At 48.7% G+C, this 22,174-nt stretch overlaps 1 protein-coding gene across 1 annotated transcript in view; it reads left to right on the forward strand.

Annotated features, from left to right (window-relative positions):
• PDIA5 (protein disulfide isomerase family A member 5) overlaps positions 1–22,174 on the forward strand; it is a 95,011-nt gene that overhangs the window by 48,032 nt on the left and 24,805 nt on the right. The window contains exons 8-11 of the mRNA XM_003825208.5: positions 1,315–1,382; positions 9,149–9,240; positions 9,355–9,426; positions 15,593–15,729. Of these exons, the coding sequence (XP_003825256.1) occupies positions 1,315–1,382; positions 9,149–9,240; positions 9,355–9,426; positions 15,593–15,729 (369 nt within the window). The remainder of the gene's footprint in view (positions 1–1,314; positions 1,383–9,148; positions 9,241–9,354; positions 9,427–15,592; positions 15,730–22,174) is intronic.

A 22,174-nucleotide genomic window follows, 5' to 3' on the forward strand; every position in this document is an offset into this window, starting at 1 on the left:
GTCAGGAGGGGGCTGTGGGGCATTTTTGGAGCCTCATGGCCAAATGTCCTGTGTCTGCATCTTGTCCGGTAGGCTTGGTGCTGGGTAGGTTCTGGTGGCCCAGAAGGAATGTTGGCCTTCTGGCTTCACGGCCTGTCTAGGCGTCAGCTAAGCATGGATTGGAGCTGGGCTGCCTGTCACCACATGGACCCTGTGCCCGCTGTGCCAAGCTGAGATCAGCCTGACACATGGTTCCAGGCAGCTTTGGTTCTGTGCTCTTCAGATGCATCTTAAGCCCTGTTTTGTAGCAGAGAGGCAGTCTGAAAGGGTAATAGCCTGGCACTTCAGAATCCCTGCTGTCTGAGGAAACTGCTCATGTCCTGTGGGATCAGTGCTGAAACGTGGTCTGCTCTGGTTTAAGGGAAGGAGTTTAAGGTCACTCTAAAGTTTTAGTGGATGTTTGGGACCTGGCCTTCCTGGTCGCTTGAGTCCAGGAGTTCAAGGCCCCCTGTCAAGGCTGCGGGTCTTCACCACTAGGAGAGGAGTGTGACCATGGTAGACCACAGAGCCCCAGAGGGCTGAGCTAAGGCCATCGCAGACAGAATCCTTTGCTGTCAGAGCTGGAAGGGGCCTTAGGTTGTGTGGTCCAGCCCCCCTCATCTGCTAGAAGAAACAGCCCAGAGAGAGGAGGTGACTTCTCCAAGGCCTTTAGCAAGTTGAGTGAAGATCAGAGTCCGCGTGGCATCCCGATTCCTGGCCTGACGCTCTTCCCACAGGCCAGAGCCAGCACTGTTCACCGTCAGCCTGCCTCTGGTCATTGCTTAATTATCCTTGTTAATGAAAGAGAAAGGATGCATGGACATCCCAAAAGTGATTGTATTCATGGTCACACATTTTTCTTCATAATGGCGTTTGACTCCAGCTCATTTGCAGGCCCTGCCTGGGCAGTGAGGGGTGGCTTTTTGCTGTGAGCGCAGCAGTTGCTCTCTTGACACCTGTTCTGGTTTTCTGAATCTCTGTTGAATTCATTATCAGTGCTGAAGTATTCTGGGCTCTGCTCTTCTCCCATCATGTCATGTTTGTTTCTTCAGTCCAACATTTATGAGTGGCTGCTGGGCAGTGCCTTGTTTTGCACCACTGATACTATAAGCTCTTTGGGGGCCAAGACGCCCACCTCCTGTTGCTTTTGTGTCCCCAGGGTCTGGAATAGTCCTGAGCTTCTCAAGGCTGGATAAGTGCTTGTTGGGTAGAGGATGGCCATGGGGAGGCAGGGCAGGGTGCAAGGGCTCAGCCATCCCTGTAACCGGATGTGGTCTCTCTCCTGCCTGTGACCAGGGTGCAGCATGTGCAAGAGGATGATGCCGCATTTCCAGAAGGCTGCGACTCAGCTGCGGGGCCACGCCGTAAGTGAGGCGCCATTGCCTGGCAGGGCTGGGTCACTCTTGGACTTGGCGGAGGAAGGGTGCCGGGGGTGGGGTGGGGGCAGGTTTTGAAATGGTGAGGATGACTGACCCTGCTGCCTGGGCCGTTGCTGAATCGCAGCCTTGTATGGAGCTCAGAGACCTGTACTCTGTGAAGGTTGAGAACTCCACCAAGTTGCTGGGACCAGGAGAGTTTGACACCTGCCAAAGGCCAGTGATGAAATAGGACACCAGCAAGATGCACATGTGGCATTGTCAGGGGGCCAGGGACCAAGGTCGGAACATCGTGAGTCCAGAATTTTGAGGGCTGGGCTCTGAAGTGAGCTGAGGCAGCTGCTGTGGAGCCCAGTGGCAAAGAAGAGGGTGTGATGACCTTAGGGGTGGACCAGAAGCATAAAGGGGGCTCACAGAGGTGAAGGCCTGTCCCGGCTTCCCAGGCTCTGTGGTTCCTGTGGGGTGGGAAGAACGGTGGGAACCAGAGGAGGAGGAGGTGGGGCTGGATGGGGAGCGAAAGACCTGGGAATGCAGGCATTCTCCCAGAAGGAGTGTAGGGAAGGATAGGCAGAATGGAGACACATGTGTCCTAGGGATGCCCACCTCTACAGGAGGAGGAAGAGGAGCCACTAAGGAAACGGGCCTTCAGAGAAGTAGGAGCAGCTGGGATGGGGCGGGGAGGTAGGAGGGGAGCCTGGAGTGTTGTGGGGGAGAAGAGAGCTGGGAGGGGGGATGGACCTCACACAGAAGGGCCGAGGGTCAGTCACCAAATGCTCCCTGGTACCTCTGTGTTCCCCCACCCTGCCAGGCTTTTTTGTTCTCTGCCTTGTGTCTATTATTTTTTCACTGTGGTAAAAAACACATAACATTACATTGACTATCTTAGCCATTTCTAAATGTACAGTTCAGTAGCATTAAGTATATTTACACTGTTGTGCAACCTTTCTCTAGAACTTTTTCATTTTGCAAAACTGAAATTCTGTACCCACTAAATATGAATTCTGCCTTCCCACCCCACCCCTGACCTTGATAAACTGCCTTTCTACTTTCTGTTTCTATGATTTTATATATATATATATTCTGTCTGTTTTAGAGACAGGGTCTCACTATGTTGCCCAGGTTGGACTTGAGCTCCTGAGCTCAACCCATCTTCCCGTCTTAGCCTCCTGAATAGCTGGGACTTCAGGTGTGTGCCATCTAGCCAGGCCTATTTCTATGATTTTGACTATTTTAAGTTACTCCTATGAGTGGAATCTATAGTATTTGTCCTTCTGTGACTGGCTTATTTTGCTTAGCATTATATCCTCAAGGTTCATCCATGTAGCATGTCATAGGATTTCCTTCTTTTTTTAGGGCTGAATTATATTCCACTCTATGTACATACCACATTTTCTTCATACACTCATCTGTTGATGAGTTGCTTCTAGCTTTCTTGGCTGTTGCTAATAATGCTGCAATGAACATGGGTGTGCAAATACCTCTTTGGGATCCTGCTTCTAATTCTTTTGGATATCTGTTTATCCATTTTTGCACTTACCCCAAGTAGCAGAAGTGTCTTGTTTTGATGGCAACATAAAAACAGCTGCCAGCTCCTCTAGGGAGCGTGGAAAAATCCATCCATCTTTCATGAAAGGTTATCGAGAGGAGCCATCTCAATAGTGTGGCCAAAGCCCCATTAAGGGAGACCTGAAGTCCTGAAACTGCATCATGATCTTTGTGGATCAAATTAAGTGGTGATTAGCTCAAAGTCAACTTAAAAAGTTTAAGTGGCAGCACCTGGGCATGGAGACGGCCCTGCTCGCCAGCTGCAAGATGGGGCTGCAGAGAGCCAATGCTTTCTCTTTTGACCTCATTCTGGGGTGACACTGAGGTCCTGCTTGCTTCTCACTAATGAATTTTTAGTAACTTGCCTGGAGACATTTGGCCTTGGGGCACACATACATCACCCCAGGGAAGTTTCACTTCACATTATTGGGACTTCAATAGACACCATATTTTGAGATTATTTAGCCTGGAGAAAAGACTTAATTACCCACAGTATTCTCTCTGCCTGCACCCGCATACACTTAGAAATCTGCTCAGCTCAACTTCCCGAATTCTGTGCTGTGGAAGGTAAACAGCTCAGCCCCAAATCAGATCACAAGTTATTCCAGCCAGACCCACTGAAGCAGAAGAGAACTTGATGCCAGTCTCAGTGCATCTCGTGGGCCATTCTCAGCCAATGCTGCATCCACTGCCAAACTCAGTATTCTTCTAGGCCCCCTCCCATGCTGCCACAGAGCTCGTCCCTGTCACGCACAGCCAGATACGTTCATCTTTGCTTTTGTTCCAGATCACTTTGTTCAGCACTTGATACTAATTATGATATGTGAGTTTCTTGGGCACAGGAGTTGTGTTCATGTCTATTTCTTTAGCACATAGCACAGGGCTAAGCTCACAGTAGCTATCCAGTATATGCCGATGAATGAATAGGCTTTTTGCTCATCACTCCTGGGGGTATGTTTTATTTTAAGCTCTATATTAAAAGTGATGGTCCTCTCTTTTAAAGGAATTCAGAGCATTTGTTATTAAGGCCGGAAGCATAGTGGGAAGGACATTTGTGGGACAGGTTATAAGGTTAACCGCAAAGACCACTCGTGTTCAGAATATAAGCTTCCAGCAGGGCATGGTGGTTCATGCCTGCAATCCCAGTGCTTTGGGAGGCCAAAGTGGGAGGATCACTTGAGGCCAGGAGCTAGATACCAGCCTGGGCAACATAGTGAAACCCCATATCTACAAAAAATTTTAAAAATTAGCTGGGTGCAATGGCATACACCTGTAGTCAATGCTAGCTACTTGGGAGGCTGAGGTGGGAGGATCACTTGAGCCCAGGAGTTTAAGGCTGCAGTGAGCTATGATTGCACCATGCTCTGCGCAACAGAGTGAGATCCTGTCTCTAAAAAAAAAAAATGAATTCCAGCTTCTTCTGCCTGGGCCCAGGTCTAGAAATATAAAAGTTACCCATTCTAGTTCCCTCAACATTACAGAAAAGTCAGGGGTGTTGTCTGCAAAGCTGGGCAAGTCAAGCTGTGACCAGGTGTTGGCTGCCTTGGCCTAAGACATCTGGGTTGTGTAAACTCATTTCTTTGTTTGTATATTTTCTTGCTTGGGGTTTGTTTTGTTCTATTTTCCCTTTCATTTCCTAGAAAAGCATCTTCTGGAAAGTTCTAGCCCTTTCCCAGCTACATAAAGAGGGAAGGGCCCTGGCCGCTGCAGGCATCACCCACGCAGGAGGCCCCTAGAGGCTAGGGCTTACTCTGCAGGGGCAGCTCCCCAGAAACTGGAGACCTGGCTGGAGGGGTTGAGTGACCACAGGTGTCAATTGCTTTTTGTCTTCACACACAGAAAAGAGGTGGGACTAATAAATGGGCTGCTATTCCCCAGAAATCAAAGTTCACCCCTCCTCGCTGCTGAAACACAGCTGGATTAGGGCCTTCTGTCACTTCTTCATCTCTGTCATCTTTGAGCCTTTTTGGCTGGCTCTGTCTCTGGCAAGGGTCAAAAATCTTTCTCCTCTACAGATTTTTTGGGAGGTGTTCAACCTGATGATATCATTAGGAAGGAAGGCATGCCAGGTCAGGGATGCACAGCCTTTGCCATTTCCAAACTTACGGCTGCCTCTTTTGTGCTGTCATTGACGTCTGGTGACTCATCGCGTCTGTCCCATCTACTCCTGCTAATTGACATCCTCATTAGCAGCCACGCTGCCCCCTATCTCAGAACAGCCATCAGGATGAGCCCTGTCTCCATCTGCCTCTTCCCAGCCTTGCCAGTTATTGACATCTGCACTGAGCCTTTGAGCTTTGCCTAGTCTTTGGTGGACCTCGGCCATGATGGGCCAGTTTGGGTATAAACACCATGAAATAGAACCGTCATGATGAAGATTTGTACAGACCAGGCTCTAGTGCTGGCTCTTGCTAACCAGCTGGGAGATCTTGGTCCAAGCTCCTTAGCCTTGGAGCCTCCATTTCTCCATCTATAAAATGGAGATGATAATGCCAACCCTGCCCACCTCACTGGGTTGTGGTGAGGAACAAATGGGCTGTGCAGAAGAAGCCCTGTACCCCACAGAGCACTCATAGACACAGATGACTGATCCCCTCTCCCTACAGCTGCCCTGCACCACGTTCCTTCCACCGGCTAGTTGGGGGTGCTCCCAAGGTTCCGCTTTCCTGTTAACACATTGGAGCAAGGTTTTGTCTTATTACAGTCTGCCTTCCAGTGACCGCATCTCTGTCCATAGCTTCAACAAAACGTAGCTCCATGGAGCCCAAGTCTTTCCCCTAAGTGCCAGTGCCGCGTGTCAGATGGCTTGCTTCACATCTCCGTCTGGATTTTTTCCCTTGTGTCTCAAATGCATGTCTGAAAATTCAGTATCTTTCCATCTGGCAGACTGTGAACTTTGCATTAAGTCCTTTCCCCAGGGGCCAGGCTCTTTCCCCACCCCCCACCTCCACCTCTCTTTACTGAGGCATCATCAAGCATCTTCCTCATGCACCCTTCATCCTCTCCCTGCCCACCAGCCCTGTCCAGGCTCCAGTGGGCCATGCTAGCTGGTGGCCAAAGGCTGCTGACTTGTCTCCCGACCACAGCATTCCCTCATAGCTCATCCTTTCTGCTTCGAGAGATGCAACTGGTTTGAGGGTTGCTTTCTTACTTAGAAACCCTTGGGAGCTCTCCATCACTTCCTGAATACAGTCCCGATTTCTTAGGTATTTCAAGCCTTTCCCAAAGTGATCCTGGCCAACTCACTCAGCCTTTTCTTTCATGTCTTCTCCTTTCTGTGTATCCTGCCTTCCAGTTAGATGGAAATGTGCTCCATTTCTTGGGCCACATCTTTCTTTGCCTTGCCTCCAGTTCCCCATCCCGGGACATCTGTTGAAATCTTACTCTCCTCTGAGTGCAAGCTCACATGCAGCCCACGCTAAGAAGCTGCCGTGATGGTTCCTGGCAGCAGGGCTGAACACACAGAAGAGCATGTCACGCCAGCTGAGTGGCCCCAAGCATGCAGATGGCAGTGGGGAGCAGGGAGGCTGTGTTCTTATCTTCTCCACAGGCCGAGACCAGGTGTTTCACCTCATTTGACTTCACAAATTCTAACTCCAGAAAGTGTTTGTATGTAGTTTTTCAAAAATTTTTGCCTCATTAACTAATAGATGCCCCCAAAATGGCACAAAAGTGCTACAGAAACTTGGAGAATTAAGAGCTCACCCCAAGCAAAGGTGGTTTGAAAAGGCTGCCCAGAGACGTGAGGTTTGATTTGCCTTAAGGGATGGGTGAGTCTGGAGGGTCGCCAGGAGGCGGGGGATGGGCCGCCTCAGCAAGGGGACTGGAAGGCACCAAGTGGGGGCCAGGAGAGAACAGCGAGTGTTCCAGAAGTGTGGGCAGAAATAGAGCACCTCCTAGTCCTAGTAACAAAAATAGCTAATACATTTTGTGTTATTGATTTTCTTGTATTATCTCATTGAATCTTCTCAACAACCACATGAGGTGGCTGCAGATGAGGAAAGTGAGACACAGAGACAACTGTGACTCGTTCAAGGAAATGCACGACCCCATGGGGAGTTGGGACTCAAACCCAGGCATCCTGAGTCCATGCTTCCAGCTACTGCATGTTGCTGCTGCACTCAGCAAGATGTCTGAGAAGGCAGACGGTCCAACTTCCTTCCTGTGCAGAAATCTCAGACTGTCTTGTTTCTGGGAGAATAAAAAATCTAGACCCTAACAGGTGTACAATGAAGAGTTTTGTAAGAAAGAAAGATTCAAAAATGAAATAGGTAACATATGGGCATTGAATATGGAGCTGGATTTTAGCCTATATTCAATGGAATTGGAAGGTTTTGTGCAGGGAAGTGATGTAATGAGCGAGGAGGACGTGTAAGATTAATCTGTGGTGAATGTGCACTGACACTGGGGAGATCAATTAGGCAGAAAATAAAAGGACTTTTAAAGAAGACAAATATTACTGGAACCGGCCGCTGGAGCAGTCTGGGAAGTGAGCAGAATGACTTTTATAGAGCGTTCCAGGGCTTCAGGTAAATTCGAATTCAAATTTATTCTTCCTTTATTATTTGCTGCATCCTAAAATGGGCTAGGAAAAAAAAAACAGTGAATTTAGTGAGCATTTATTGTGTCCTTGCTGTATGTGAGGCCTTGTGCTAGGGACTTAAGACAATTGGAAAGATATCCAGGTGCCCCTAGGAATGGAGAGGCCAGAGGCACAGTGGCTCCCATCACCAGGAAGACTTGGTAGGAAGATGACAGTTACTGAGCTCCAGTTTTGTGCTAAAACCTCTCATCTCATTTAGTTCTCTAAAGAGCCCTTTGATGGTCACATCTTCCAGCAAGGGACCTCAGTGAGAGTGAGTGACTTGCCCAAGGTCACATGACTCATAAGTGGAAGCTGTCTTTGCAATCAATTTATTGTCCACTGAAACGGTTATTTATTTTCCTCTCTCTCTGTGTCCTTATGTATTATTCAGTAAAGTTCAGCTTCCTGGGTTTCTTCTCTCTGCTTCTGTAACTACTGCTGGCTTTTTTAACTTACTTTTCCCTCGCTTCTATGCCACTCTGCTTTGTGGAACAACCTTTGTGTGTCTGGCCATTCTAGCTGTGTTCTCTGGTAAGAACAGATTCAAAGTCCTGGCTGGGCATGCTGGCTCATGCCTGTAATTCCAGTGCTTTGGGAGGTTGAAGTGGGAGGATCGCTTGAGCCCAGGAGTTGGAAGCCAGCCTGGGCAACACAGCAAGACCTCATCTCTACCAAAAAGAAAAATATACTAGCCGGACATACTGGCACATGTCTGTGGTCCCAGCTAATCAGGAGGCTGACGGTGGAGGATTGCTTGAGCCCAGGAGTTAGAGGGTGCAGTGAGCTATGATCATGCCACTGCAGAGGGAGTTTTAGGGGATTCCTTATTTGAGTCAGTCTTAGTATTTAGCTACATCGTCGGTTACCCAGCTACTAAAATACTTTCTGATTCAGGGATAGTGGACATGTGGACCCCTGGAGCCATAATGTGTTCAGAATTCTGAGATGATGATCCAGCCAGGCTGTGGGTAATGGTCACCAACAGGAGGAAACACTGGGGAGACACAGCACAGCCTGGAAGGAGGAGAGTTAGGCAGGTGCCTCGTTTCTCATGTTGTGTTATGAGAACCACACGGCCTCCCTGGCCACATATAAGCTGTGAGGTTTGAAAACGTCACACTCAAGCCTAGGTGGGCAAACCGTGAGGTATCCAGGAAGGTGTCTAAGGACGTTGTACAGAGCTGAATTGGTGTATGAAAGCCACTTATTTCCATAGCCTAGGAAAGAGTACAACCCGAGTTGACATGAGCAGAGAAATAGGCATAACACATCCTTGGCAGTGGCCCCTCTCTGAGAGTAATGTGAACTTGATGGCAAGGCCCGGCTTCTTCTGCAACCCTCAGAACGTTGGTTTTGCTCTGGGGTGGTTCTTCCTGCAGGGAGGCAGAGGGAGCAGGCGTGCAGAGTGCAGCACTCGGCCCAGATGCCTGACTTCTCCAGCGCCAGGTCATGATTCCCGGCTGGCTTCGCTGGCCTTGTTTCTCAGCAGCCCTGATGCACATCAGTCTGTGGGGCTTTGTCCCATATGTCTTTCTGGTGGGACAGCAGCTGGACAGATGGCGTGTGGACTAGAGGGTGTCTGTGGGGCACAGGCTCCACACGGCTCTTCTCCGCTTCCTCCCAGGTGCTGGCCGGGATGAATGTCTACTCCTCTGAATTTGAAAACATCAAGGAGGAGTACAGCGTGCGTGGCTTCCCCACCATCTGCTATTTTGAGTACGTCTCCCACTTTCCTTCTAAAGCTCACCTCCCTCCCTGGTGACTGACCATAATCTCAGGGTGGCATTTGCATCCGTGACTGAGCCCACATTGTTTCTCCACGTTTCACAGGAAAGGACGGTTCTTGTTCCAGTATGACAACTATGGGTCCACAGCTGAGGACATTGTGGAGTGGCTGAAGAAGTAAGTGGGGTGTGTGTGTGTCAGTGGGCGTGGACCCAGAGGGCGGGGCATCTGCCGGGCCTGAGGGTCGCAGGTCTCTGGCTGGAGGCTGGGGGAAAGAATGAGGAAGGGAATTGTGGTACTGCCTACACAGCTGTCTCTGGCTTGAGTCTAGGTCACTGTGGGGATTGTGGGAATTTAGGTTGCAGGAGCCATGAGGATTTGGTGTGACTTTGGCCTGTGATGATCAGACCTGCCTGGGTGTTGGGTGTGGAGTCTGTCTCCCCTACCTCCCTTCTCCACGGGTTGGAACTGGAGAGGGGCTGCCTAAGCCTGTCAGCTCTTCTGGAATAGTCAGGGCCTTTCTGAATTCTTCCCACATTTCACATCAAGTTTCTCCTCAACACCTCTATCTGATGGATAGAGGTATTTCTCACCCAGGCTACCAGGTTTGAGAGAGGTTCCACTGCAGGTCTCTCTGAAAATAGAATTGTCAGTTGAACACTTATTTCAAACACAGCACTGTCTTCGGTGCTGTGAAGGTACTAAGAAATATTCTAATGCCTTAGGTTTGCTGAGTGCTTTACTGTTCAACCCCCTCAGGCATTGCTTCATTGCAACCTGTGATCCCTGTTTTATAACATGATTAGATCCTTGTAATGCCAAACCCCACCACCCTGTTGGCTCCTGCCTCCTTACCTAGAGCCTCCACTGTGCTAGGCCTGCTGCTTTGTCCTGCCAGATCACCCCATTCCCACTTCTCACCAGCACTTCCACGACAGGCTCACGATGTCCCCTTCTGGAAGCCTCCCCAGGCCACCCTCGCTGAGCACGCACCCTACTCAGGCTGAGCTCTGTGTGTCACGAGTTTGGCACTTACCAGCCACGGCTGCTTCATGAGTATTTGTGCATATGTGCTGGAGTAACAACAGCCAACATCTTTTGGGCTCTCCTTTGTGGCTAACACTGTTCTAAGCACTTTACATGGATTCTCATTTAATCCTCACAACAGCACTGTAAGGAAGATGTTACCGTTCTCTTCATTTTATGAATGAGGTCCCTGAGGCACAGTAAAGGGGTGGTGCTGCCGGTAAGCAGTAGCAGGGCCCTGATGGATCCCCGCCACCAACCCAGCTCCCTGCAGCCCCGACAGTCCAACTTAGCCTCCTCAAGTTCTGCTCGGAGCCCCTCCCCTCGGCTGCCAGCACAGTGGACATTTATTGACATCATTACCTTAGGAACACAGTGTGCAAACCCCAGGGTTAAAGAATTAGTTATCCAAGATGTGGAGGTTGAAAATGTGTATTTTCAAAATGGGAAAGAAGGGTGGGTTTTGTACCAGGAAAAAAATGCACATGAAACTAAGTGTTAGATTTCTAAAGGTGGAGAATCTCCATCTTCTGTTCTGCCTACTCTCGGGAGATAAGGCACAAGTGCTAGCATATGTTTGCATCATGTCTTTTATTTCTTGGAAGCATTCTCACATCTCTGTCCCCATCGGCTACCTCATTTCCAGCCCCCGCCTGGGAAGGCTGCTGCCCATTATCATGTGTTCATTGTCTTAACCTGGGCCTTTGCTTTCCTGTTTTCCTTTTTCATTTGATAATAAGCATGTCCTCTCCTCTATCCAGACACATCTCATTCTGCTTTGGGAGAAGGTCTCAACAAATAGCAATCTCATTTGTCACCAGAGCATAAAATCTGTCTGCTTCCCTTCCCTTCTCTAACCTTTTCTGATTTCAAAACACCCTCATATCTTTTTTGGAAGGATAAGGTTTGTGTGTTTTTTTTTAAGTATTCAGAATTGCCTGCTAACCCTAGACAAAGGGAGCACACTAATGGTGTTTCTGAAACAGGCTATTATCTCCCCGCTGGAGCCTCCTACTCCATCCTCCCACCCCTCTCCTCTCGGCACACCCCATCCCGGCTCCCCCACCCGCATTGCTCTGGCTGGCCTGCACCCCACAGCTGCCTCCAGACTCTGGTCCTGGGTACCCCATCCCCACTTCCTACTTCCCCCCATCCCCCGCTGTGGGAGAGAAGGAGCTCTTGTTAACGGCTTTATCCTCTGCAAGAGCTAGCAATGTCATTCTGCTACCAGCTGGCTTAATTTTTTAAAGTCTTTTCTGATTTCAGAGATACTCAACTAAGATAGGCTTATTATAGAAAAACCTAAAAGTGTGGTTAAACAAAAAGTCCTCCCCCACCCTATTACCCAAAGATAGCATATTGTTATTATTTCCCCTACATAGATCCAGCTCTGCATGTGGGTTTTCCCGGTCCCACATGGATTAAGCCTTTTCCAGTTTCCCCTCACATCCTGGTGGGCAGTAGTGACCTCATCTTTCCTGCTTCTCTAGGTTTCTCCATTGGCCCTTAGCTGCTCAGGGCTTCTGTGCAGCCAAGTATACAAAGATGAGGGTGAAGCCAGCCTAGCTAATTCTCCAAATGTCTCTCAAATGCCTAGGAGAGAAGACCTAGGTCCTGCCCTTCAATGCGTGACTCTGGTGGTTGGACCAGGGAAGGGTGGCACCAGGTGAGGCAGGGCAGGGAGTCAGCCCCTGGCGTCTGAGTGTATGAGGGCTCTGGAGTAGATGTGTTGATCGTGGCACTGGTGTCTTTTGTGTTCCTAATGGCCACGTATCTCATTGGCCACTTGAAGCTGTCACTGGTGAGTTGGGCTAGCAGACAGGTGGAGGGGTACATAAGCAGTGATACATTTTGGGCAGGGTCATTTTGGCCTGTGTAGCTTTATGCCAACCAGAAGTGAACTGAATTAGCAAACACCAAGTTTTCTGGACTCGTAATGCTTAGAGTTGCATCTTCTCATCTATGGCACATGCATCTCCCTTAGATGAGGGTCTGATTGTGTGACCCTCCCAGTCCTAGAGAGCCTGGAACAATTGCTGTCTCCAAACTGCAGAGCTCATGAAATCAGTCGCATGAAGGCAGATCAGAAGGGAACATACAAGTCATCAAATCTGCCCCAGCAATTCTCCTTTCAATGTTTGCATTTCCTCACTCCCATTGGACTCATTCTGAGGTTCCCCATTCATGCTTGAATGACTCTTATGATTTAGGTGATAAATGATATCTAGGAGCATTTGGGTAGTACTTTATAAAGTTACAAAGCATCTCACATCCATTCTCGGCCTATCTGAGCCTGAGAGCTAGGTAAAGAAAGGACCACAATGCACTATCTTGTCACTGTTTTAAGCTGTTTGATTGTGGCTAGTGGAGGAAACAGGACTCAAGTCAGGTCTTCTGACTCCCAGTTTGGCCTTCTTTCCCTCTCCTCTGCTGAAGACAGAACATTCTTATTTACACCAAACTGGAGTTTCTCTGGAGCTTCCACTTGTTAGTGTTGGTTCTCCTCTTCAGGGCCCTAGAAAATAAATCTTAATTTCTTTTCTTAATGCAGTTTGGAATATTTGATGATAGCCACTGTGCTCTCTTATGTCCTTTCTCCGAATTAAACACTTCCAGTTCCTTAAGCCATTTTTCCCTGAATGAGGGGATTGAGCCTTCCCTCATTCAAGGAATGCTCCTGTTCAACGAGCAGGAGCTGTGTCTGCTGTGTATTGAGTGTCTGAGTGTCTGCTGTGTATTGGGTGCAGGAGTTAGTAAAGGGGTGAGGGAGAGCCCAGTCTTTAAGGAGCTCACGGCCTGGGGTAGGTGGGGAGTGAAAAGCATCATTCAGTGTTTTGGGTTCAGACTCTCACTCAGTCCCTCTCTTCCCAGTACATCCTCTTACCACGGTGCCCAGTTCTCCAGTCCTCTCCCAAAAAGAAACTTCCAGTCATCTCCTGGGTGGGAGAGGGGAGAGCCCTAGGATCTGAGGATCTGACCACTCCAGTGACCGCTAAACCCTGTTTTCAGCCGCAGGCTGTAGCTCTGCTTCAAGGAGTGGGCCCCTGGGCCCTTCAGAGCCTTGTCTTCTGTGTGCGTGTGGTTCTTGGGCCCCTACTCTGCTTTTTCTGACCAGAAAGTTTTTTGTTTTTTGTTTTGAAACTCCTGAACTGTTATTTTAGCAGTTTTAGAGTGTATTCGCCTCTGTGTTTAACTAGAAGTGCCTCCCGTTCTTTCCTTCCAGTGCCTGTACTCCTGCAAAATATAGCCTTCTCCATCCTGTATTTGTGCACTTGCTTGACTTTTCAAAAATTTAGTTTTTGAGTCAATTACATTCACATAATTCAATTTATTTTTTATTTTTTATTTTTTTATTTTTTTAGATAAGGTCTTGCTCTGTCACCCAGGCCAGAGTGCAGAGGGTACCATCATAGCTCACTGCAGCTTTGAACTCCTGGACTCAAGCGATCCTCCCACCTCAGCCACCTGAGTAGCTGGGACTACAGGCACAGGCCACCATGCCCGGCTAATTTTTTTATTTCATATTTTTGTAGAGATGGAGTCTCACTCTGTTGCCCTGGCTGGCAAAATTTTAAGGTGCTTAAAAAGAATACATTCAAAAGTCTCGCTTTCACTTCTTTCCTCCTTATCCTCCCTCCTATACCCTAGAATTTACAACTTAGACCAGTTTCTTTTATGTTCTTAGAGTGTTTCTTTATGTAGATATTAGCAAATGTGAATAAGTATATTTTATCTCCCCCCTTTTAATGCAAAAGTTAGCAAATTCTAGACTGTTCCATCCATCTCCAGCAGTTTGTCCACATCAGTGCATAGAGAACATCATTCTTTGCAGTGCTCAGCCCTCCCTCATGTAGATGGACAGCAGTTTACCTAACCCGTCCTTCCAATTTTCGCTATGACAAATAACCTGCAGTGAATGCCTTCAGATGCACATAATTTTGTATGTGTGCAGGTGTATTGTAAAGATAAATTGCTCTGAAGTGTAATTGGTGGTGTTTTGAGGGGTCAGTAGTTTGAGCCCAAGTATAGGAACCTAGATTGCATGATGTATGTCTAGGACCATTGTCTGGCTGGTGACTCATTCTGAAGCTTGATTTTGTCACCAGTCCCATCTGACATTGGATATGCATGGACTGAGATTGATTTGCCCTCTCCCTGCCTCCTTCCATTTCTTGGGACCTGGGAGGCCATGGTGGCCAGTGGGGCCCAGTCAGAAGGGCCAGAGAGGGCTTCTGAAGGCGACATCATACCCAGCTGTGGAGGGAAGGGGGTGGCAGAGTTCCATTGTGTCAGCCACTTCACTCCCTCTGGATTTTCCAGCCCTGGCTGCTGGAACTTTAAAATATTTCCTCCTGTAGGCTCTCAAAAGTGCGACACAATGGTTGTCTTTTCACATTTGTCATCCTTGAGGGTTTTTTCAAAGCTGCAATTAAGGTGCTCTGGCAAAGGTAGTTGTGACAGTAAAGCAGCAGGGAGACTGTGTCACCACCAGCCACCTTGTCCTGAACTTTGGGGCAAGGGAGGGCCCCTGCGAGCCTCCCTCCTCCTAGCAGATGATGACCTAGGACTGGCACACAGTCACGCTGTGGAAACAGGCTCCAGAGAGGTCAGGCGGCTGCCTAAGGTTTTGCAGCTGATGAGTGGTAGAGTTGATTTGGCTTCTGGGAGAACTAAATAAGTTGGTTGTTGGCCTCTGGGAAGGATTAGTGATGTAGCATACACGCTGTCGTAGTTAGGATACCCCCAGCCTTACTTCCCTCGCTGCAACCTTCCCCTGCACCCCCATGTGGCAGCTTCCCCTTGCATGGCCTAGATCTGATCTTTCTCAGATACCTGGCCTCTCTCTCTCCTCCTCACCCCCTCCTCTCTGTACCCTCTTCCTCCCCTCCACTGCCCAGTGGGCAGTTTTAAACACAACAGTGAGCTTTTGCAAAGGTCACCATTCACTGTTGCTATTTATTCTTTCCAGTTTGCTGAAAGTTTGAAATAGGTTGAGAAAGCTAACAAGCCCCTAGATTCCCAGGAGGAAGTGAGATTTCTTAGGCTATCTAGAGAGCTGTAGCCAGAAGCCACTGTTTATAACAGGATATCAGCTAAGTACCTGTCTGGGGCTTTGCGGGGAAGGTGGAGGTGGGCAGGGCCACACCACTCACCCCACGACACCTCCATGAGGGCAGTTTCTGGTTTGTTAAAGGCTGAGACCCTGGAGTGGGCCGTCCCGAGCCCATGGGGAGCTTCGGGTCCAGGGGGCTGGAATTAGAAGGGCTGCCAAGGCCCCAGGGCCTGCTCTGAGCTCTGCCTGTTTTTGGTCTTCCAGTCCGCAGCCGCCACAGCCCCAGGTCCCTGAGACTCCCTGGGCAGATGAGGGCGGCTCCGTTTATCACCTGACCGATGAAGACTTTGACCAGTTTGTGAAGGAACACTCCTCTGTCCTCGTCATGTTCCACGCCCCATGTGAGTGGAACTTTGCTCCTCCCCCTCCACACCCTCCCCTCTCTCAGAGTAGGATGAGTGTGGCGCTTTGCAATGTGAACCCAGAAAGCACTTATTTGTTGGATGCCAGGACCCGTGCTAAGCCAGGGGATGCAGTGGTGACAGGCGAGGTCCCCACCCTCATAGTGCACATGGCCTACCCCCCATTGCCATGGAAACAACACAGAAGTCCTGATCAGGCTTTACTTGTCCCTTAGCTAGAGCTCAGTGAGTCTCCACCACCCCTAGCTCTGAGCATCTTCCTCCCAGTCAGCATGAATTGGAGAAATTAAGCTGGAAGCACCCTGAGATGTTACCTAGAACAGACTGGGCCTGGAAATAAAATTAGGGCTGATACCTCATATGGGGGCTCATGCCTATAATCCCAGCACTTTGGGAGGTCAAGGCAGAAGGATTGTTTAAGGCCAGGAGTTCAAGACCAGCCTGGGCCACATAGCAAGACCCCCATCTCTATAAACAATTAAAAATTAGCTGGGCATATGGTGCACACTTGTAGTCCCAGCTACTCAGGAGGCTGAGGTGGGAGGATTGCTTGAGCCTGGGAGGTTGAGGCTGCAGTGAACTGTGATTGTGCCACTGCACTCCAGCCTGAGTAACCAAACAAGACCCTGTCTCATTAGCCGGGCTTGGTGGCGTGCACCTATAATCCCAGTTACTTGGGAGGCTGAGGCAGGAGAATCGCTTGAACCTGGGAGGTAGAGGTTATAGTAAGCCAAGATTGTGCCACTGCTCTCCCTCCTGGGCAGCAGAGCGAGGCTCCATCTCAAAAAAAAGACCCTGTCTCTAAAAACAATTTTTTAATTAAAAAAAAAAGATATTATCTAGGGCAGTAGTCACCTCTTATCTTACAAGAGGTCGCGGGCTGAGGCCCCAGGAGAGCCTGTGCTTGCCCAGGAGCTGAGAGAGCATGGGGAGGCCAGGCTGGAGCTGCAGATCATCCAGCATCTAGAATGCCTTCTGTCTGCTTCACCTCATTGCAGTCTCATCCTGAAATGACCACAGTGAATCAAGGAAGTAAAATCCTGTAAATGCTATCAAACGTGCTTGCGATAAGGGCTGGAAGGCCTGTGGCTCAGGAGTTTTCTGGAGCAGTGTCTTCCTACTCCCATGGAGAGTGGAAAATTGACCATAGGTGGTTTCCAAGAGGGACAAGGCTGCCCCTGGGAAGGCAGACAAGACCGCGTGAGAGCCAGGGGATGGCAGGTGTGGGCACAGAGTGTTGTGAGTAAGAGATTGTGGAGGAAAAGCAAGAGGTCAGTGCCTCATGGAGCAGGGCTGAAATCGTGAGGTCACAGTGCATGAGGATGGTTAGTCCATAGAGGCATATTCTATCAGGAGGAAATGTTATTACTCCTCTTAATCATAGGGTCCTCATGCCAACAGTTGTGTGTCACCCTACAGTGGTAACACATTGTCTTCCTGAAGGGTCATCTTTTGTTTTACCCAGCGTGCCACAAAGTGAGTACAATTAGCCCCATTTTACAGATGAGACCGTCACACAGAGAAATGACATAGACCACCCACGGCTCCGTGAGTCCTGAGCTGCTTCAGGCCTCAAGAGCCTTAGGTTCCAGGAAGAACAGGGTCAGAGCCTGAGCCCCAGTCTCCTCGCCTCCCCTTCCCCCACAGTATCCATGAGTTTGGCTAGCCTGGGAATTGCTCGTAAACATACTCTTACCGTGGATTTTCCTAACTCGTTATTTCTTACAAGTGCTAAATTCTTAGGAGACTCTAAAGGAAAGGTTTCCTATAGCTCTTCTGAGTTCCTAGAAAAGAGACCAAAACAAGCCCCCAAAACTAAGTTTCAAAAACCCTCTAGTCTTGTGGGCCTCTCCTGATGAAGCGCAATGAAGGGCATCTGCCTCAGGTCTGCTAGGGCCTTGGTGAGGGCATCCCCGAGGGTAAAGGTACTCAAAAAAGTGCCCGCCATGAGGCCAGCTAGGTAGCACTGCAGTGCTCTTCCTAGCTATAAAATACACTCCCTGGCCAGCCTCAGAGCTGCTGCTGGAAGCGAGTCTTGCAGGAATTGATGTTGAATCTAGAGCCGAAATCACCCTCCTTGCACCCCTGTCCCAGCCGTGACAGCAGATACTGGCTGGCTGTTTCCAGTTCCTCCTTGGGAACCTCCAGGGTCTTCATCCCCATGTGTCTGTCCTTCCAGTTAGGGTTGGGAGAGGTCACCAGTCCCCTGGGCATTCATGGTTCTGCGCATGTGGGTTTATTTCTGCTGGGCTGGCAGAGTGAGAGGGATCAGGGCAAAAGCATGTGATTAGCTTCCTGATATACTGCCCGTCAATGTTCCCGTCGGATGGTAATAGCTCTGGATTAATTCCCTTTCTACACACTTCTTCATTAAGAGCATGGTCTTTAGCCTAGGAAGGGATGGAATGTACATGCTTTAGGGAGTTTGGAGCTCAGGACAGGTGAACTGAGAGCAGAGAGCTCATAGCTGCCTGGCTTCGTATCTCATGCCAGAGTGCTTCTGAGAATTCCCCAGTGATCAAGAAACCACTTTTGCAGTGTTTGAGGGACCTGGAGTAAAGGACAAATGTCAAGAGGCCAGAGACCAGCAGTGTCATCCTGGGTTTCCTAAGTGCAGAAAGGGTGAATTCTGGAAATCACAGTGTTCCAGGTGTCAGTCCCAGGCCAAATACGGAGTGATTTGGAGACAGACCATTTTAGAGACTCACAGAAACAAATTGGGATCCATCAACATAGCAGACCACAGCTTCTACTCCAGATCGCTGAATGCGCCGCTTGGTTTGTTTCTTGGGATAGGATTGCTGAGCTTGATGAATTAGCGTGTCTTTCTTTTATCAAGACATTTGACAAAATGAGTTGCTGTTTTCCTCACTGTGATGGGGAGAATCAGACAGGATGGAGCTACCCTGAGGGGAAGCATCCCCAGGATACATTGTGACTGTGAATCCGGCCTGAGTCTGTCTAGAGGGTATGTACTTGTTTTTAATCAGCAACTTTGTTAATGCTATAAAAAGGCATACTTTCACATTTGGCAGGGTTAGCCTTGGGAAAAGGCTGACCAGCTGAAATGTCAGACCATGCATTGACATTTTGAAGTACCCCAACAAACCAAAATAGTGGGGCTCAAACTAAAAAGCTGATTTATTTTTTATGACTCTATGCTAATTATAAAAGTAATACATGTACATTTTATCAAGGGATAATATAGGAAAGTATAGAGAAGAAAATTAAAATGCTTCCTGATACTGATTCCCAGAGAAAACCTGGTCTTTCTTTGCAGTGTTGTTTGTTTTCTTTTCTTTTCCTTTTCTTTTCTTTCTTTTTTTGACATAGGGTTTCGCTCTGTCACTCAGGCTGGAGTGCAGTGGCACAAACACAGCTCACTGCAGCCTCGACCTCCTGGTCCCAAGTGATCCTCCCACCTCAGCCTCCTGTGTAGTTGGGACTACAGGTGCACACCGCCACACCTGGCTAATTTTTAAATTTTTTGTAAAGACGGGGTCTCACTTTGTTGCCCAGGCTGGTCTGCTTTGTTGCTTCTATGCCTGTAGTAAGTACCCAGTCAATGTTAGTTTCTTTCCCGGTCCCGCTTAGAAAGGCCAGGAAGGGAAAGGGTCTTCGGCTTTCCTCTGACCTGTGCCACCCCAGGGGGGTGCTCTCTGGCACCTGTGGGTTCCAGAGGCAAGGCACTTGCTTCTCTGCCTGGAACTGATGGGATGCTTGTGAGGCCGCCCTGCTGGGCTCTCAGCAGGAAAGGCACACGGCACCCCTCCCCATTCTGTGTTACCCATCACCGTAAGTGATGACTGACCTGGAGACACCATGGGCCCTGCTCCTTTACCCTCTTCCCAGCACTCCTGCCACTCACTTCCCACCTCATCTGCCCCCATCTCTCCATTGTCTTTCTTCCCTCTCTCTCCCAGCAAGAGCCCATTAGAAACCCTCCACAGATACTTCAGTGGCCTCTCCAACTGATGCCTAAGTTGTCACTAAATAAATGAGCCCAGGGCAGCCACGGTGCTAGGCCCTTCATATGGGTGATCTCTATTCTGCCACAGGCCGCACTGAGATTTACAGCCAGGTTTGCCCCACAGCCCTGTCCCCCAGGAGCTGGGCCGGGCCTCCTGGGCAGGACAGGCCGAGTGTGAGCAGAGGGCTCTGAGAGGGGTGTGTCTGTGGTGCTGCCTGGACCCAAGGCCAGGAGCAGCCTCTCTTGCTAGCACTTGGCTTCCCCTTTGTAGCGAGGCTTCGTGCCTGACCTCCCTCTGGTCCTCACAGTGGGGCCTCACATGCAGCCCCAGGCCCAGTTTTCCCACCCTGCAGGCGACGGAGATGCTCTTTGCAAATGGTGTGTCAGGAGGACAGTGGCTGCTGCCACCCATGGCACCTTTTTGTTTGTGTTTTTCTGCGGCGTTCCATACGAGAGAAGTCAGAGTGTGCGTGGCCACTCATCTCCTCTTGTCACTGTTTTTTGTCCCTCTCTAAGTAACTTCAGGTCTGCATTAGCAGGGGAAGGACAAGCTGCTGTGGCACTACCTGAGTAGACATCATTTATGTGGGGATGTTCAGGGGAGCAAGGGGGGCATCCCAGAGAGGGGTGTTCCTGAGCAGCTCATCTCTCCTAGGCCCATGGACACCCATGCAGGTTCTGGGGATCCTGAGGACCCCCTGCTCTTCCTCTCCCCTGTGCTACAGGGCTTCTTGGGGGCCACGTGGCTCTACCCTTGCCTACCCCCTGACTCATCGACCCATTTTCCTTAGCAACAGGTCTGAGATGGGATGTTTTCTTTGCCATATCTTGCCTCCAGCATGTATCTGCACTGCCTTCCAGGAGCCGGGCTGTTTCTGGCAGCAGGTCCCCATCAGACTCAAGATTTTCTGCTGTCATCTTTTTTTTTTAAGCTTTTAACTGTATTTTTGTCTTATTCTCAAAGCAATATATAACCTTTGTAGAAAATCTAGAAGGTATAGTAAAATATAAGTGATTAAGGAAAGAAACTACCTATAATCCCCATTATCCAGAGGTAACCACTTTTTTTTTTTTTTTTTTACTTTTTGGCATCATTCTTGCTAGTCTTTTTCATTTTTTTGGTCTTATTTTTAACTTTTATTTTTTAAAAGAGCATACCATAAAATCGACCTTTTTTTTTTTAATCACATGTATAGATTTGTGTAACTATCATGCCACGAAGGGCCTTCATGCTGTCATTTTATTTTATTCATTTATTTATTTCTGTTTTTTTATTTTCTTTTTTTAGAGACAGGGTCTCACTATGTTGCTCAGGCTGGCCTCAAACTCCTGGGCTTAAGTGATCCTTCCACTTCAGCCTCCTTAGTAGCTGGGACTACAGGCACGGGCCACCACACCTGGCTAATTTTTTGGATTTCTTTTTGTAGAAATGGAGTCTCCCTATGTTGCTCAGGCTGGTCTTGAACTCCTGGGCTCAAGTGATTCTCCTGCCTCGGCCTCCCAAGCAGCTGGGATTATAGGCGTGAGCCACTGCACTTGGCCACTTGTATTTTCTAATTGCACAAATAATTTAAGAATAATATTAACAGCATTCTTGTTATCAGCAGTGCAAGGTTCAAGGGATACATAAGAATATAGTGCAGACAGTGAAAATCCCTCACTCCCCACGCCATGCCCCTTCTCAGGGCTGGTCACCACTCACAGTAGAGGATGGATCCTTCCTTCTCCTTCCACAGTGCTTCTACCTAAACAACAGGGGGTTGGTTGGCTGGGCATGGTGGCTCACGCCTGTAATCCCAGCACTTTGGGAGGCCAAGGCGGGTGGATCATGAGGTCAGAAGTTCGAGACCAGCTTGGCCAAGATGGTGAAACTGTGTCTCTACTAAAAATACAAAAATTAGCAGAGCATGGTGGTGCACGCCTGTAGTCCCAGCTACTTGGGAGGCTGAGGCAAGAGAATTGCTTGAACCCGGGAGGCAGAGGTTGCAGTGAGCCGAGATCATGCCATTGCACTCCAGCCTGGGTGACAAGACAAAAAAAAAAAAACGGGGTTGGGTTTTTTGTTTTTGTTTTTTAACATAAGTAGGACCACTTCCTATCCATTCTTCTGTGATTTGCTTTTTTTAACTTGTCAATAGGTCTCGAAGATATTTTCATGTAAATGTAGATATTGGCACATAAATCTACCTCAATCTTTTTAACCATTGAATAGTATTTTATAATTTGGATATGCCAGAAATTTTAAACCATTCCCCTACTGATAGGTATTGTATTTATCTCCAGTTTTTCACTATTCAAACAATACAGTGAGCATTGGTAAACATATATAATTGGGAAAATGTGTAAATATTTTTGATTAATTCCTAAAAGTGAATTTCCTTGGCCCTGGGGTAAGTAAGCTTGAGCTTTGGCAGATGCTACCAAATTGCCCTACAGAAAGGTTTTCCCAGACCC

The sequence above is a fragment of the Pan paniscus genome, chromosome 2, assembly GCF_029289425.2.
Source record: "Pan paniscus chromosome 2, NHGRI_mPanPan1-v2.0_pri, whole genome shotgun sequence".
Classification (NCBI taxonomy): domain Eukaryota; kingdom Metazoa; phylum Chordata; class Mammalia; order Primates; family Hominidae; genus Pan; species Pan paniscus.